Here is a 15,617-nt window from a genome sequence, read left to right as displayed (position 1 = left end):
CCTTACACTCAAAAAATGATTACTGCTTGTCAAAGTTTTAAAATGGGATTAACAACACATCTTGTCATTTCTTTGCCCAATTTCTTTGTTTTGTGTTTAGTCCACTTAACTTTTTAAACCATTAAGTTAACTTAAGTGTTTTGTGTTGGTACAACATAAAGGAATTGTGTTCGTCCAACTACCTTAGAGAATTTGTAGTTCCTAGCCTGCTTTGCGTGAGATTGAATTAAATGTTAACTATAAAAGTAATATTGGGTGTTTAAAGTTAATAGAAAAATTTGGTAGAGTTAAATCTTCACTTTAGTTTGAAGATTTAGAAGAATTTCATGTAATGCTTTGAGTTTTGAGATTAGCACCTTACAGAAACACGCATGCTTTGGGTGTTGGCAGCTTGATTAGCAAATATGCAATTTGTTGCGCTGTAAAAAAATAAACGTTATTTTACAGGTAATTGTATGTTTTTTTTTTTACAGAATGTTCCAGTTTTTTCATTGTACAGTGAAATATCTGTTGATCTTCTGTAATAAAAAAAAATTCTAACATTAAATTTACAGTTATTGCTTGTATTTTGGTATTACATTGATTTTCTGTTTTTTAAAAGAAATGTTTTGTATTTTCAGAGAGTAAAACATGATTTTACATTAATATTTACAGATTGTTCATATAAAATTGGGGGGGGGGGGGGGGGGATTCAGTCACATTGTTTTTAGTGAAAATAGTAATCATAAGATTAAATTGAGGTTAATAATGTCAAATAATAGCCCATTGTTGTAGGCTGCATCAAGGCTTAATTTGTGCCGGATCCGAATCGGGCACCTCTGAAATCTGAAATCTGAAATCGGCTCCTCATTCTAACGATCCCACACCTCTTTATCCTCGGGTGACATGCCAGATGCGTTACCCCAATCTGTTTCGGGACCTCAAATTTCACGAATTAAGCACATGGGCTGCATATAATGCACTGTAAACTATAAATTGTTTATTTTACTTTAACAATGTTGCTATATACTAGTTGTTACGATCACCAGTGATCTAGCGGCTGTGGATCGCTGGAAACCTACACAAACGCTAATGAACTATAACTCCCAGCATGCACCTCGCGGACTGATTTCAAGGACTATAAACTCACACACAGACAAATTGTTGCTGAGTCTTAAACTGTTAGTGAGCATTACGACACGTTTCCTCTTGCCTTGCCGAGTTTGACCCCTTTACTTTGTTTTTTTGTTTGCCGCCTTTACGCTTGGGATTATTCAGCCTGATCTCATGGGGCAACGTAAGTATTTTATGTTTTGTCAGTTTAGTGGCTAATTTGTATTGGTACAAGTTTTGTACGAAAATGTAACCCCAAAACCGTCATTGGGTGTTGAGTAAATTGTACTTAACTGTATGAATTAGATCGTAAGAATTCATTCGAATTAGTCACTAAATTAAAAAGTTACGAATTGCCATGAGATTGCGTTGGATTATTTTAATGCACCTGTTTGTTTCTGTTTCAACTTTTAATTGCCAGATGATTCTGCTAATAAACTGCTATTTGATCCTCAACTTTGTTGTGCAGGCGTCCTCACATGACACTAACCTTGTTTTTGCTGTTAAAAGATGACCAAATGTGTTATTTGTAAAAAAAGAAAAAGAAATAGAAAGTTTGATGTAAAACAATTTTGTATTTTTTCAAGCAAATTTGTTTTGGAGTTTAACCGTATCCTAAAAATATTTGTTAAACTATAATATAGTTTACAGTTAGTTTTACAGTGTTTTATGACAACAGCAACTATTTGTACCTAAGCTTTTTTAATCATTCTTAAATTAAATGTATGTTAAAAGTGAAAGAATTTATGGAATATTTAGGGATTTCATGCAAAATTACATAAATTAATCCGTACAACCACTAATGTGAATAATTACAGTAATAACCTGGATAATTACAGTAATAATCATTATAGTCACATTAATTAATTTTTATAATTGCATTAATAACCTGCAAAATTACACTAATAATCTTTAAAATCACATTAATCTCTATAATTTCAATAAAAAAAATAATTTACAGTAATAATTTATAAAATGACAGCAATAAGTTGTGTAATTTCAGTAATAATTAGTGAAATGGCAGTAACCCCCCACAATTTTTTTTCACAGTTTAAGTGATGCTAATTTTTTACAGCATTAAACTGTAATGAATTTTGACCAAAAAGAATGTTCTCTATTTTTACAGTTTTTGCATGTAATTTTGTTAAATGGTTATTTTCTGTATTTTAACAGAATATCTCTGGAAGCCCTGCTGCCAGTCTTTTGACTGTTTTGTTTTTTTTTACAGATTTTCTTTCTACAATGTGCTTTGTGAGCAATAACTGTCATAAAATGAGTTCTCAGTCAACTCTATGTAACTCATAAAATATGCTTAAAATGGCTTTTTAACTTTAAATAATAACTTCAAATAAAACTAAGGGCTTTGAAATGTACATAATAGGCATACATGATATTATCAGACCTTTGCGTTTAAGTAAAATAAAAATACAAATGTAGTTCAACTTTTATTTGATAAAATCATGTTGGATGAACTAAATTGCTTTTAGTTGTGTAAATAGTTTTTAGTTGATGCTAAACAAATTTATTGGATGGAAATCCTGCCCTCAAAAGTGAGTTATTTTTTGAGTGTTCACATGTACAGTTAAAGTCAGAATTATTAGCCCCCCTTTGAATGTATTTTTTTCTAATATCTTCCAAATTTCGTTTAAGAGAGCAAAGAAATTTTCATGATATGTCTGTTAATATTTCTTCTACTGGAAAAAGTCTTGTTTTTTTCAGCTATAGTATCAAAGCAGTTTTTTTTTTTTTTTATGAACTGTTTTAAGGTCAAAATTATTAGCCCCTTTAAGCAATTTTTTTTCAACAGTCTACAGAACAAACCATCATTATACAATAACTTGCCTAATTAACCTATCCTGCCTAGTTAACCTAGTTGTCCCTTTAAATGTCACTTTAAGCTGTATAGAAGTGTCTTGAAAAATATCTAGTCAAATATTATTTACTGTCATCATGGCAAAGATAAAATAAATATTTCATTAAAGAGTTATTAAGTCTATGTTAAGAAATGTGTTGAAATGTCTCTCTGTTAAAAAAAATGGGGGGAAAATAAACAGGGGGCTAATAATTCAGGGTGGCTAATAAATCTGACTTCAACTGTATGTCCATGTATACCTATAGTAATTATATTTAATTCTGCATAATTTACCTTAATCCTAACTCTCATGTAATCTTCATGTAATTAACGTTACTTAGTAGTTAAATTAATATGTACACTGTAACAATAACGTGTCTCATAATATTATTTTTAAATCTCTGTTAATAGCTATTAGAGTTCAATTTATGTTGTAGCCTATATTTTGAAGACCTCTACTCCTATTCAAAATAGGGTTACATTTCAACAATAATAGAAATGTAATAACTTCCCAAAGTGGTCATTATTAACATTTTAAAACTCCTTTATATAATGAATAGTATCATCATGCTAATTTAACAAACTTATAAAAGAAAACGTCTCATTAAAAATGAAAGCAGTGATTAAAAGACGTGAAAGATGTGTCTATTATCTGTATGCGTGAACAATCCAAAAAGTTGTATTTACTTTTGATAGTGAACACTGCCCCCGCCCAACACTGGCAGATGGCCAATAATAATTGAAGGCGTGTGCCGCGCCGCTCCTTATTGGCTGGGAGAGCTGTCACTCCGGGCTGTAGTGGGCTGGCTAATTGAATCGCTGAGTGCGATACACACTTCTATCCATCTCACTCGCGAGGAAGGTAGTAGCACATTACCGAACGTCAGCAGGCGCTACCGGAGGCGCATGAGAAACGACGAGTAAAAGCCGCGAAACAATCCGAGGAGCCAGCAAAGGTGTGCTTGACTCAAAAGTACGGAAAGGAGGAAACTTCGCGTAAACTATGGCCGTATCTGCAACTCCTCCGGTGCTTTCACCGACCTCCACTCCCGGGGGCGCGAGCCTGTTCCGTCCCGACTCTCTGTACTCCAGCCCAGCCGAGTCGCCGCGACTGACCAGCAGCATGATCAACTCTTTCATCACCGGCGGCGGCAGCACGAACGGCAACGGGCCCGGTGGTGTCCACAATAACGAGTGTAAGATGGTGGAGGTGCACGGGGTGAAAGTGGCCTCGTTCACTGTGGACGGTCAGGAGCTCATCTGCCTCCCGCAGGTGTTCGACCTGTTCCTGAAGCACCTGGTCGGCGGACTGCACACCGTGTATACCAAGCTGAAGCGGCTGGATATATGTCCGGTGGTGTGCACGGTGGAGCAGGTGCGGATCCTGCGCGGACTCGGGGCCATTCAGCCGGGCGTGAACCGGTGCAAACTCATCACCCGAAAAGACTTCGAGACACTTTATAACGACTGCACCAATGCCAGGCAAGTCTTAAATCACACACAGCCTATGCATTTACACTAAAATATGTCGAGTCTGATGCTCTTTTCAAGTTCATCCAGAACTAATAGTCGAGTTGTGGTGTACTTTGGAAAAGTTTGTAGCTAACACTTTAGACGCAACTTATATTAAAAACGTCATTAACAAAAACAATTTAATACAAATATGAATATACATTAATTACTCGTTTTTTACTTTTCTTTTGTATTAAAATGTTTTTTTTGATGTTCATGATTTTATTATGCTAATAATTTTAAATATTTTTCTATTTAAAAGTTAATAAAAAGTGCTTCTCAAAAAAAAAAAGAAAAAAAAGAAGAAATGCCTAATGTTGTTATTTTATCTACAATTATTTCTAATTAATTTTATTTTTTTCACCAAAAGTGTCCACCTGCACTTTTGACCTCTTGTCCTTTTCAGAGCAAGTGATTATCCTTGTAAAACGCAGTAATAGTTATTTTAAAAATAATGACAGCTTTCTCCAGACTCAAGTGAGATTTTTTTTCTACAAAATCTTTTTTACCCGTTCTCCACCCTGCAGCCAGTCCGTTTTTAAAACGTTTATCTAAATGATAAAGTAAACCTAAAACAATAACATGACACATATACACATGCAAGTTGATATAAAAGATGCAAGTATAAATTATGAGTTTTTTCAGCTGCCCTAAGTTAAAACAGGCAAACATTTTATTATTGTTAAACTCTGTTTACACTTAGCCAATTGAAATTGTAATGATCTGTCACTAACTGATAGCACAAAACAAAGTGAAAGAGTATGATTATATAAAGAAAAACTTGATCATTTATTTTTACTTTTTGTTTATATAACAATTATGGAGAAGCTACCCTTTATTTCAGTCCTTTTATTTAGTCTTTCGTAAGGTTTTCTTTTATCAAGTGACTACAATGCTTATTACACTTTAAAAACTACAAGTGTTTAGCAACTTTCAATAGTATTTATGCATATATATATATATATTATTAACTATTGCTCTAATACGGTGACAGCTCTTTGGACTAGGGGTCAGACTTCATTGTATTTCACTTCTTTTATTTGCTCCACTGAGTCAGGCTCACATGAATAGACATTAAGATTTAATGCACTTTTAACCTATCCAGGAGCAGATCTCGAATCCTAGTTTGATACTCAATTCATCTGCATGATGTCCCGCGTCTTATTTGAATAAGGTGTTTTGCCATGTTGCACAGCAAACACCTCTCCAGGATCTGTGGCTCTTTTTGGTGTGGGGATGTTATTCTTAGCTTGTTATCATGACAGACACATTAGTGTTCTCAGGGTCCTCTAGCAATATCAGCTTATGTGTATACAGTATGTGTGTGTGATTGGTGTGGTGGGACTCAAGGGAGCTATATTTCTTTAAAGACCTTTATCATCCAAAGGAGAAAAAAAGGCTGTATTTATATGTTTGTGAAAACTAGATCTTTGATTTCTTGCCGAAATACACTTGATGTAATTTGACTTAGGAATAAAATGATTACCATATTTTTATATATTTTTAAATGTAATATTTAATATGGCATATTTTGTAGTTACATAACTTGCATCCCTAAAAGTTCAGAACCTGTAAGGCTTATCTGCAACTCTTTAGCAACTTTATGTATTCTTCTCCATGAAGTGCTTTGCATCGGGTCTAGTATTTTCAATTTTCTATTTCCATTTTCTTACTTTCTCACAGGTAAAAGGTCAGATATTGAAAATTGGGTGCAGGTTCAGAAACGTGGTACACTTTTTTGCACAGTGAAAGTGTGTGTGAGGAGATGAACGCATGTGTGTTTGAGGGAGAGAGAGAAAGAGCGCGTATCCAGATGGCCATTCTGGGCAAGGTTCGGTAATTAACCTTTTAACATCCCCAGCACAACCTCCAGAAGAATCCCCCGTCACTTTATTGGGCTCTGCGCAGTTCTGTATCAATCTGCTGTGCACATCTAATTAGAAATGAGGAGCGAGGAGAAAAGTGAGCGGGAGAGAGACCGTTTTTACAACATTATTTTGTTTAATTTTGAGTCCAGGCAAAAAGGACAATAAGAGAATGAGGTGCGGAACGCTGCACTTTTCACTCTTCTGTCAGATTGCAGCATACGGTCGGATAATGAAATTGCCCGAGCAATGGGCCGCCCTGAAATTGAATTTGCTCCTCGCCATCGTTGCTTTACAGTTCACCTTCGCAAGCATCGCTTTTATAGTCAGATTTAAACATCATCCACCGTCCCGCTACCAGATGGCTGAAACTAATGTGTGCGCTGGCCCCTCGCCTCCTCTCTCTCTCCTCTCTCTTCCTTCAGCACAGGCTCTATGGGAAAAGGGCTAAGCTGGGACAAATGGGTGTCTTTTGCATCAGTTTGTACAGGATGGCCACGGTGCTGCAAGTAAGGTCCCATACATGCTAGGAGACAGCAGTGTTTTAAACAAATATCTGACTACTTAGGGTGTTTAAACAGGGCGCATTCTAGTACGCAACTAGAGAATAACAGAATTAAGCGGGTCACATTTTCACAACGTATGCAACACGGCATTCCTTTTGTGCATGTGTAATATACCAATTAGGCATTGGAATCTTAATGAATTTTATGATACTGGTTCTGCATTCTCTTAACAAATCCCTAGAAGGTCCATTATTTAGTGATATTTTTGTGCTTTTCTACTTTTGTATTTAATATTTATGGCTTTGACAGATCCTAAACTCTCAGAAATAATGGAACGTGAGCTGTCACTGATGTGATACCTTTTTAAAAGGACGGTACACATTTGTTCCTAAAGGGTCCATATTGGTACCTTAAAAGTATAAATTAGTACCTAAAATTTTTAAAAGGTAATTTTTTTTTGTAATTTTAGGTACTAATGTGTACCCTTGAGGTATTAATATGGACATTTAAGGTACAAATTTGTACCTTTTGAAAAGGTACCACCCCAGTGACAGCAAGCTATATTTCTGAGTGTATAATCCCAGCATAGCAGATGTATTAAATCAGATATTTTAAAACAATTATTGCTAAAAGTGCTTAAAAACACAATATTCACAGACTTTTTTTGAGGTGACATTAATATAAGATAAAATATAATAAGACTACAGTCTAGTTATACTTTAAATAATGCAAAATATTTTTTATAAAATTCATTTATTACTTAATTATAAATCTGTCATAACCTACATGTCAGTTAATTGACCTTGAATTGATTCACAAATGTATTATTAACTAGAATAGCTTGTCACTAAAGAATAGTCATTAAGTTGCAATGTACAGGAAAAAAACAACTTTAAGAAAAAAATGCAATCGGAGTTTTTGATTCACTAAAGAGAACCGGCTCATAAGAATCATTCGATGAGGAAAGAGACCTCAAGTCTTTCATCCATTTTAGAAGCCCAAAGGGGAACCAAAGGTCATGCATACAGCATTTTAAAACCATAGACAAAGTCTGTTCTGGAATATAAAAGTTTACGGAACGACTGACGGATGATGTCTAGATAGGGAGCTCACTGTGGTTTCAGAGAAAGCCTAAAAATAAGCAACCGGATCTGTAACACACAAAGTGTCCAAATCAGCAAACGCACGCGGCACTTACGGCCCGCTTTTTATGATTTCTCAGCTCGCAATTGATCTCCAGGTTTTTAATGCATTCATTATTTATTAAAACGAAATTTGCAAGCTAAACATAACACTAAACTAGTTTGCACTTGGGGACTGCACTTAGGAAATTGAATGGGAATTACATTAGAGATGAACATCTGTGCTTTCTCTCCTGCCTCTTCGCAAAGGTGGATTGGATTAGTTTAACTGTTTTTTTCCACCCCAAGTGCAAGAATCTCCAAAAATAATAATCAAAAAGTGCAGAAAGCTCTTGTCCGCTAACATTTATTGCACCGCTGACCAGAGAGTTACTTCATGCGAATAACATTATAAAAAGGAGAGAAGCATCCCTGCTTGCATGAATGCCAATCACACTTTAGCAGGAGTTGCAGGAATTGTCAAGTTAAATCATAAAGCGCATTACTTGTTCGAAAGCCTGTCATCTTTTTTTCGTCTCTTGAAGCGATTTGCTTTTTTTAGTCATTAATTTAAAATGTGTCTAATTCCCATCGTTGCCCCAGGCGCGCGCTTCCACTGCGCGTCAAAAGTGCTGCGATTCTCAGATTCCCTAAAATGCACAGTTTGACATCTTTAAGATGCATGTGATATATAATTATTATCTTGTGAAGGATTTTGAGTCGTGCGCAATGTTTAAACTCTAAATAAATCGGCCAACTTTGATACGAAAGAATAATAATGACGGACAATTGCTAATACACATAATTACCTTCGCTTCTCCTCTGAGGCGTGCGCGCTCCAGAGCGTGACCGCGAGCCTGCAGGTCTCCGAGTTTTGTCGCGCGTGCACGTGTGCGCGCCCGGTCCATATGGACAGCAGCTCAGCGCCTGTGGCTTCGCCCGAGGCTGCGACGCTCAGCTCTGCCCGGACACCCGAGACACCCCGCTGTCTCATCAAATCTCTTCAGATTTTTCGCTCTTCCTTCGGCGCACCTTAATGTCAGCCATTAATTATACATCCACTTTTTTTCCTCCGAGTTGTTTTTTTTTTTTTTTTTTGCAGATTCACTTTCCTTTACCCTTTCTGCACTGTAAATTATGAATTAGATAATCTTAAGCATCAAGAAGGGCTTTAGTGTGTCTGTATGTTGGTATGTGAACAGCTGTCTTATCTCATATCCGATGACCCCCAAAAATAAGAACACTCAGGCTATATGTTTTGTCTTTTTAAAATAACATTTGAAAATAATAAATAAAAGGATGTTGACTTCAAAATAATTAGTGAAAATGAGCTGAAACAATTATTTTTTTTTTTTTTTGGGACAACTTAATCGTTTAATGTTTAACCCACTTTCATTTGTAAAATCTAATGAGCTAATTCCTTCATCTTGTCTCAACACAAATTAAACCCAGCATTTTGTACAGTGTTAGTTTAAAAATTTAACAAACAATGATACTAATGAACAAAATAACAAACACCAGAAGTTTCACAAAATACACAAACACACAATCACACAGGTTTATTTTTTGTGAATTTTGGGGACATTCCATAGGTTTCTGTTGCTTTTATACTGTACTAAACTGTATTTTCTATTGCCTTACTCATCCGTACACCCCTTGTGTGCAGTTTTACTCTCACACTTAACACACATATTCTGAAAAAACACACATATTCTATGACTTATTAGATGATATATAAAACAGGGGCAATCAGCAATGTCCTCATATATATTTGTAATACTTTTGTCATAATCTTGTCATTATACAGTACACATTTGTGTCCTGATATGTCTTGAAACAAACACACGCATGATCACATACGTGTGTTGTCACACTCAAAAAGTGATGTTTGCTGCTTATTCAAACTACATATTTAAAAGGAGGTGAAACACAACTCCTTTTTTTAATTGATTCATGTACACCCACTTTCATTTGTAAAAACTAATGGGCTAACTTAATTCCTTCATCTTGTCCCAACACAAATTGAACCCAGAATTTTGTACAGTGTTAGTTTTAAAATGTAACAAACGATCAATGAACAAAAAGACAAACACACAACAAGCCTCGCAAAATACACAAACACAAAATCACATGGGTTTATATTGTGTGAATTTTGGGGACATTCCATAGGTTTCTGTTGCTTTTATACTGTACAAAACTGTATTTTCTATTGCCTTACCTCAACTGTACACTTACTGTACATCTTACAGAAAACTGTGTGCAGTTTTACTTTCTAAAAAAACACAAACATTCTGTATGATTTATGAGATGATATATAGAACGGGTGCATCAGCAATGCCCTATAATTCATCTCTTTATAATATCTTTGTCATAATCATGCCATTATACAGTACACATTTGTGTCCTGATATGTAAACACACACACACATGATAACATACGTGTGTTGTTACACTCAAAAAAGTAATGTTTGCTGCTTGTTCAAGCTACTTATTTAAAATGAGCTGAAAAAACACAATTTTAAGAGTTTTTTTGGAACAATTGAATTGTTTTATGTTCAATCTACTTAAATTTGTAAAAACTAATAAGTTACACAAACACACACACACACACACACACACACACACACACACACACACACACACACACACACACACACACACACTGTAAAACTGTTAAAACTGTAACAAACAAAAAATAATACCAATGTACAAAAAGACAAACACAAAAAAAGCTTCACAAACACAAAATCACACAGGTTTATTTATTTGTGAATTTTGGGGACATTGCATAGGTTTACGTTGTTTTCAAAAGAAAACTGTATTTTCTATTGCCTTACCTCAACTGTACACCCCTTGTTTGCAGTTTTACTTTCTGAAAAAAACAAACACACATTCTGTATGATTTATTAGATGATATATAAAATGTGGGCATCAGCAGTGTCCTCATAACTCATCTTTTTTTAATATCTTTGTCATACCCATGTCATTTTACATTACACATTACACCTGATATGTAAACACACACACACACACATGATCACATAGTGTGTGTTGTTACTTAAAAAGTGGTGTTTGCTGCTTGTTCAGCTTATTTAAAATGAGCTGAAACGACACAATTAAAAATTTTTTTTTGGGAGAATTTAATTGCTTTGTGTTAAATCTACCCAAATTTGTGAAAACTAATAAGTTAACTTTATTTCTTCATGTTGTCACAACACAAATCACTTGTGTGGAACCCAGCATATTTACAATGTAGTACACTGTAAAGAAATACAGGGTTCCACACAATTCCTTTGTGTTGTCCCAACACAAATCGATTAAGTTAAATTAATGTTTTTTACAATTTAAGTGTATTGAAAAATATAATAATAAAATATAATAATAATTTTAGCTTATTTTAAATAAGTAGCTTGAACAAGCAGCAAAAAAAAGTTTAATCGAGTGTACACTAAAAAATGCAGGGTTCCACACTATTCAACTATGTTGTCCCAACATAAATCAATTACGTTACTTAACAATTTAAGTAGATTGAACATAAAATAATTGAGATGTCCCAAAAAAGTCTCAAGAATTGTGTTGTTTTGGCTCATTTTCAATAAGTAGCTTGAACAAGCAGCAAAAAACGATTTAATCGAGTGTAAACTGTAAAAAATGCGGGGTTCCACACTATTCGACTATGTTGTCCCAACACAAATCAATTACGTTACTTAACAATTTAGGTAGATTGAACATAAAATAATTGAGTTGTCCCAAAAAAAGTCTCAAGAATTGTGTTGTTTTGGCTCATTTTCAATAAGTAGCTTGAACAAGCAGCAAAAAAACGATTTAATCGAGTGTACACTGTAAAAAATGCAGGGTTCCACACTATTCGACTATGTTGTCCCAACACAAATTAATTACGTTACTTAACAATTTAAGTAGATTGAACATAAAATAATTAAGTTGTCCCAAAAAAGTCTCAAGAATTGTGTTTCGACTCATTTTATATAAGTAGCTTGGACAAGCGACAAAAAAACAAAACAAACAACTTTATTTGAGTTTACACTGTAGAAAATGCAGGGTTCCAGACTATTCGACTATGTTGTCCCAAAACAAATCAGTTACATTAACAACAATTTAATTAGATTGAACATAAAAAATTGAGTTGTCCCAAAAAAGTCCCTATAATTGTGTTGTTTCAGCTCATTTTAAACAAGTAGCTTGGACAAGCAGCAAACAATTATTAATTTGAGTGTACATTGTAGAAAATGCAGGGTTCCAAGTTATTCGACTATGTTGTCCCAACATAAATCGATTACATTAACTTAACAATTTAAGTAGATTGAACATGAAATAAATAAGTTGTCCCAAAAAAAGTCTCAAGAATTGTGTTGTTTCATCTCATTTTAAATTAGTAGTTTGGACAAGCAGCAAAAAAAAAAAAAAAATAAAATTAAAATAAAATAAACTATTTATTTGAGTGTACACTGTAGAAAATGCAGGGTTCCACTCTATTTGACTATGCAGTTTCAACACAAATTAATTACATCAACAACAGTTTACTTAGATTGAACATAAAATAATTGAGTTGTCCAAAAAAAAAAAGTCTTGTTTTCGTTTATTATAAATAAGTAGCTTGGACAAGCAGCAAAAATTTTTTTATTTGAGTGTGCACTGTAAAAAATGCAGGCTTCCACGCTATTCGACTATGTTGTCCTTACACAAAATCGATTACGTTAACAACCATTTAATTAGATTAAACCTAACATAATTGAGTTGTCCCAAGAAAGTCTTTAGAATTGTGTTGTTTCGGCTCATTTTAAATAAGTAGCTTGAACAAGCAGCATAACAAACTATTTATTTAAGTGTATCTATGTATGCTGCAAGATGTACACAGCAACCTTCTTACTGCATGTGTGCATGAAATGTGTTTGAAACAAATTTGCAGCTTTCCGGTCTTACAGACTGACTTTTTGGTCCGTCTCTGTCTCTTACATGTTTGAGACGTGAGAGCACTTAACTGCTGACGGGCTCTTATAAAACAACTTGTGGCCATGTGAGTTCTCATTAATGTTGGCGGGTGCCTGTTCCAAGCCACAGCGCTTTAATAACTAGTCCCATGCGTAACCAATGAATTAGAAGCAAAGCAAAGACACATGTGGTCAATTAGTGATGGAAAGGCGCTACTTGAATCTTTTCGCTGCGGAAATCCTGAAAACAAATTAAGAAGGCCGCCACGTATATGAATCCGCACAGATTACATATTGACATCCGCAGTCGCTAAATGATGCTAGAGGAGCATTTAGAAGCCGCAATTATGAAGTTCGCTCTTAATATATACTGTCTCGATGGAGATGAGGAATAGCAGGTGTTCGCTGATGCGCAGTGATGTGGGAGAGAGATATAAGAGGTTAAAACGGACAGATGGATATGGCCTGTCAAAAATCTCACAAGAGGAAAAATGACACTTTCCGTTCACCGTCCGCAGACCTGCAGTTACGACGAGAGAGAAAGAGAGAGGGAGAAAAGAGAATAGTGTCATTTTGACTTTGGGAAAGTCTCCTCCTGAGCTTAATGACACATCTGCAGCCGGGCTATATTTATTACAGTCATGTAGAATAAAATTGATTGTCTCCTAAAATTAATTTTTGCTTTGCCTCTAGCAGTGCTTTAATGGAGGACACTAGGCCCCGTGCAAGAGTATTGTTTAATCACATTAGTATCACAGCCCCCAGGACAGCGGAGATAATTGTACAAACGAACATGGAAATATGTATCTCTAACTCTTATGATTGAATTATGCAAATGACTTATCTCCTGCCCTTCCAAGCACTAATCATCTAATTAGGACTGATGTTTTAAATGCTTGTTTTTGGATGGGGATCCGGGGGAGAAGCAGGAAGCAGAAAATTGAATGTGACACTGAAATCGGCAAAGTAGTTTGCACCGGAAGAGCTGGTGTTTTCTTACCCCCTCCATTGTGTGGGGTGGCAAAGTTGGCGGCTACAAGACGATTAGAGCCGTATTTTAAACGTAAGCCCCATCTAATCCATTTTTAAGAGTTCATCATTTCTTCTGCCACTTTAATAGTTTAGTTTGACACTAAGCGCTTGCTCGCGCAGAGGGCGGGAGTCTGCGCTGGAGGGGACCAAAGCTGGTCAAAGAAGCGCTAACTAGCATCCCAATTACGGCGATTAATATTTCATGACATGTTCTGCTGCACTTCCCTGTTCCTGCGAGCTAGCAGCTGTTGATCCGTTTGCACAAAGCATTTTGCGCGGCGGAACGGAGAGGTTATGGTAATGACAGGCAAGCTCAAGCGAGCGTTTGACACTGCGCTCTGACTCTTGCAGTCGTCTTTTTGAAGGACTTGAAAGATGTGGAGATCTGAGAATATGACAAAGCCGTGCTCACAAGAGTGTTTACAGTTGTCTTCCACATCTGGAGGCCATAATTCGCCACATTTCTCCCCCCTGTATAGCATAGGCAGATGGGTTCACCTGAAGAGCACAGTGTCTTATTCTTTTTAAGTCGTGTTAGTTGCTTTTAGGGTGGCTTGCTTGAAAAGAAAGCTCAGTCTTAAAGTCACAATATGTTAGACCTAAAAAACCACTGCTACCTCACAGCAAGAAGGTTGTTGGTTCGAGCGCGGGCTGGGTCAGTTGGCAATTCTGTGTGGAGTTTGAATGTTCTCCCCGTGTTCTTGTGGGTTTCCACCGGGTGCTCTGGTTACCCTCATAGTGCAAAGACATGTTGTGTAGGTGAATTGGGTAAACTAAATTGTCCGTAGTGGATGTGTGTGACTGAGAGTGTATGAATGTTTCCCAGTGATGGGTTGCGGCTGGAAGGGCATCCGGTGCGTAAAACAAATGCTGGATAAGTTGGCGGTTCATTCCGCTGTGGCGACCCCAGATTAATAAAGGGACTAAGTCGAAAAGAAAATGAATGAATGAATGAATGAATGAATAAGCGAATTAACAAATGAATGAATGAATGAATGAATGAATGAGTAAATGAACGAACGAACGAACGAACGAATGAATGAATGAATGAATGAATGAATGAATGAATGAATGAATTATTGAATGAATTATTGAATGAATGAATGAATGAATGAATGAATGAAAGAATGAATGAATGTGCATATGTCGTGGTGCTCCAGGTTGGGGGTTGAATGTTGGGCTAACAACTCGCCTCATAAAAAACTAGATGTTCCAAAACACTAATATGGTGCTGCTAAATATCAACTTCCATATAAATGGCTCTGGGAGGGAGTAAGTAAGCGAGTATGTACTCTCATTATAGTTTCAAATTGTTCAAATTTAAAATAGTGACACAGACCATGTCCTGTGTCTTCATGCTACTGATGTCATACTCTCTCGATTTCAGTTTTTTTTTTTTTTTGAAAAGCATGGAAGCAGCAAAGACGCTTTTATATCTTGTGTGTTTTGTTAGACTTAACAGAGCTTTAAAATTTATTCTGTTTGATAAAACAGAATAGCTTCACTGTATTTACATCCGGAAGCAATATTAGAATCTCTGGCATAATCAAAGCTCTGCTGTTTGACGGCTTTCAGACTTGGGCTGCACGATTATAGAAAAAATATCTGATATTCATTCATTCATTCATTCATTCATTTTTCTTTTCGGCTTATTTCCTTTATTGTTAACACAGGGAGAACATGTCTGA

At 35.6% G+C, this 15,617-nt stretch overlaps 1 protein-coding gene across 11 annotated transcripts in view; it reads left to right on the top strand.

Moving 5' to 3' along the window:
- The first annotated feature begins 3,778 nt into the window (after window positions 1–3,778).
- The window catches only part of dacha (dachshund a), a 294,811-nt gene continuing 282,972 nt past the window's right edge, over window positions 3,779–15,617 (top strand). For 10 of the 11 annotated variants that reach the window (XR_012396449.1, XR_012396450.1, XM_073934233.1 and 7 more), the window contains exon 1: window positions 3,779–4,426. Coding sequence is in view for 9 of the 11 variants with exons in the window: in XM_073934233.1 (XP_073790334.1) it covers window positions 3,948–4,426 (479 nt within the window). In the remaining 2 variants the exon portion in view is untranslated. 11 annotated transcript variants of the gene reach the window in all.

Source organism: Danio rerio, chromosome 21 (genome assembly GCF_049306965.1).
Source record: "Danio rerio strain Tuebingen ecotype United States chromosome 21, GRCz12tu, whole genome shotgun sequence".
Taxonomy (NCBI): Eukaryota; Metazoa; Chordata; class Actinopteri; order Cypriniformes; family Danionidae; genus Danio; species Danio rerio.
The sequence above is the reverse complement of the archived record's forward strand: the minus strand, read 5'-3'. Positions and strand labels throughout refer to the sequence as shown.